Source organism: Sceloporus undulatus, chromosome 4 (assembly GCF_019175285.1).
Source record: "Sceloporus undulatus isolate JIND9_A2432 ecotype Alabama chromosome 4, SceUnd_v1.1, whole genome shotgun sequence".
NCBI classification, from domain to species: Eukaryota; Metazoa; Chordata; class Lepidosauria; order Squamata; family Phrynosomatidae; genus Sceloporus; species Sceloporus undulatus.
The window spans coordinates 119,106-122,425 of NC_056525.1; the positions used below are offsets into that span (position 1 = coordinate 119,106).

At 52.5% G+C, this 3,320-nt stretch overlaps 1 protein-coding gene across 1 annotated transcript in view; it reads left to right on the forward strand.

The window, feature by feature from the left end:
* The window catches only part of LOC121928060, a 30,315-nt gene that overhangs the window by 3,591 nt on the left and 23,404 nt on the right, over window positions 1-3,320 (forward strand). The window contains exons 4-5 of the mRNA XM_042462274.1: window positions 1,665-1,838; window positions 1,937-2,179. Coding sequence (XP_042318208.1) covers window positions 1,665-1,838; window positions 1,937-2,179 — 417 coding nt within the window. The remainder of the gene's footprint in view (window positions 1-1,664; window positions 1,839-1,936; window positions 2,180-3,320) is intronic.

Consider the following 3,320-nt stretch of genomic DNA (forward strand, 5'->3'; position numbering starts at 1 on the left):
TTCCTGCATGGCAGAATGGGGTCGGGCTGGATGGCCTTTGTAGGTCTCTTCCAACCCTAGGAGTCCATGAGTCTCTGTATTCCTGCATGGCAGAATGGGGTCGGGCTGGATGGCCTTTGTAGGTCTCTTCCAACCCTAGGAGTGCATGAGTCTCTGTATTCCTGCATGGCAGAATGGGGTTGGGCTGGATGGCCCCGGGTGTCTCTCCCAGCCCTAGGATCCTATGAAGTCTGCCCTCCCATCACTTTAAGTCATTGGGCCTGGTCCTTCTTCCTCTGGGGCATCAGAGAACAGGCCTGCCTCCTCCTCTCTGTGGCAGCCCTTCAGGTATCTAAAGAGTACGATCATGTCACCCCTCCATTTTCTCTTCACAAAGCTGAACATGACCAACTCTTTCAACTTTTCCTCATTTGTTTCATTCTCCATAACTCTCACCATCCTTATTGTGCTTCCCTGAACCTGCTCCAACTTGTCTCTGTCCTTAAAATTAGGCACCGAACACTGAACACAGGACTCCAGATGATGCTTGACCGGAGCAGAATATAGTGCCACTGTTACTTCCCTCATTTTGGAAACTTGCTTCTACTAATGCAGACTAAACCAGCATTTGCATTTTTTGCTGCAGCATCACACTGATGGCTCATATTCAACTTATGAGAGACTCTGGCTCACTCTTTTGAGTTCTAGTTTCTTTTGTTTCGCTAGTCTATAGATAACTTGTGAGGAAAAGGCGGAGGAGGAGGAGGAAGAGAGGGCACGATCCCTTCCTGCCGTTGACACCCATCCCAAGTGGAGATGTGGTGATTCATGCTTGCGCACAGACCTGTCATCATTTTCCCAGAGGGGAAAAAAGGAAGAGAGGGAGACAGAGAGGAAGAGAGAGAGAGGGAAGGGAAGGGAAGGGAGGAAAGAAAATCAACCAACCAACCAGGAGCTCTAAAGTCAGACATGGTTTTACACTGCTTGTTGCTGACTTATTTCTTGTGACGTTAATTTAGAGCAAGGCTGAAACACATTCCGTGAATATATGTTTGAGGATCAAGATATCCATTCAGGAAGCAGTAAAATCCAAATCGCACTGGCCTCACTCACAATTTCCATGGATCTCAGGTGCAGAGAAGGGGAGGGCAGTTGTGGGGAGGGGTCTGGAGGGTCTGCCTTAGCCTCCTCAGGGCCCTTTGGGGGCCACACTCTCCCCACTGAAGCCCCAAAGGCCAGCAGGAGCAGCCTTTACTTCTTTAAAAACAAGAGCCATGCACACCCCAGTTCCCTATTTTTTCCATGGGGTTTTTTTTGGGGGGGGGTGGTGGATTCACTCTTATGCAAAGAGGAAGGAACATGGAAGGCAACTCCTAACTTACTCCAGAAAAGTCCAACCCCCCTCCCCCAAAAAACCTAGAAAGAATTGCCTCCACATTTGGGGGGGGGAGTATGATGATAAAAAAGTAAATCCCCCAAAACTTCAACTGAAAGTGTTTGGTACATTTGGTCCCTGGGGGGGTGGGCAGAGAGAAGGGAGGGCAGGAGCCCAGCAGAGTTATTGGGACTGTGCCCCCCCCAGGGCTGGGCTGGGGGCCTGGGGGGCATCAGGTGGAGGGGTCTGCTCTGCCCCCCCCCAGCCTGGAGCCCTTCTCACGCCTGCCCTCCTTCCTCTTGCTTCCTAGATCTGACCCCAACCCACATCAATTGGCAGGTGCCAGCCAACAGCGAAGCCCACCGCACCAACCGCTTCTCCTGCTCTGAGCTGGTGGTCCGCCGGGGGCAGCCGATAGCCATGACCGTGTACCTGAACAAGACCCCCCAAGGCGGGGAGAGCTACGCCTTCATAGCCGAGACAGGTCAGCGTGGCCCCCTCCCCACACACAGCCGGGGGTCCTCTCCCAAGGGGCAGGCGGTGACCTTCCCCTCCTGCTTCTTTGGCCCCTTCTCTCCGTAGGGTCCTCCCCTTCGGAGTCCCATCACACCCGGGCGGTCTTCCCCGTCTCCAGCGCCCTGGTTGGCGGGTCCTGGAGTGCCACGCTGACATCCCGGGATGCCAACTACCTCAACTTCTCCATCACCAGCCCAGCCACAGCCCCCGTCGGGCGCTACAAGCTGAGCCTGCAGGTGTCCAGTGGCAATCAAGTGAACGCCCGACTCCTGGGGCAATTCATCCTCCTCTTCAACTGCTGGTGCTCAGGTGAGACTGGTCAGCGGGCAAAGAGGGGAGGGAGAAGGGGGCGTTGGGGGGCCTGCACTCGGACCCCTGGGCTGTGGCAGAGGGTACCCTCCCTCTCTCTCTCTGTCTCTCAGGGCTTCTTCCCAGGTGGGCATCTGGGCCCAGGAGGGGTGGGGGGGATGGGGAGTCCCCCGAAAGGCAGCATGGACTGGTGGGATTCCTGGACCCCCAGGGTCTCTTTGCTGCCCCTCTCAAACTCTGCCTAGCTTTCTAAACTATTAAGGGCATTTTGAATTTTGATCCTCTCCTCTGGAGTATTAGCTATTAATCCTAATTTGGTGTCATCTGAAAATTTGATGAGTATGCCCCCAATTCTGTCATCCAAATCATTGACAAAGTTGAATAGCACTGGACCCAGGACAGAACCCACTGGACAGCCCACTGGTCACCTCTCCCCAGGATGAAGAGGAGCCATTGTTTAGCCTCTTTTCGGTTCGTTCTTCTGATTTGTGTTAGTTGCAACTTTTACACACACTTCACAATTGCCACCAATGGAGTGTGAGCCAGTCCTCTGGATGAGGATTCAAACAGATGGATGGACGCATGCCCTCGAGATTTCATCCTTGCCCCCCATCTTCCCCCAGGGCCCCAAGGCGGCCACTGAAGCCCTTATGTCTGTTCCTGGGAGTCTCTCTCTCTCTCTCGGTTGGGAAATGTAGTTCTTTCTTGAGGATGGTTAGAAACTCAGGAGAGTAAGCAAGATTGTTTAATCTCACTAGCAGAGTTCACACAGCGAAATATGAGGCAAGCAGGAAAACTCAGCTAGCTCCACTTTTCTCTCCCAGCCACGTGTCCCCAATAAAAACACAGTGACTTGGTTAAAAGTGAAAAAGGAATAAAGAGATACACAGGTCTAGCTTCATGTTGCAAGAAATAGGAGGTAGAAAAGCAGTCATCTCAGAAAGGTGCTGCCCCAGCATCCTTTCAGCTCCGGACCCAGGCATGCAGATTAGTTGGTAAGCAAGTTTAGTAATCCGACTCATCCTTGCTTCTTCTTCTTCTCGAGAGAGAAAAGGTTTTGGTGTCCTCATGGGTAAACAGGAAATGAGGAGGGGGCAATAAAATACCATAGACATGCATTACTAGATGCTATATCCCAACA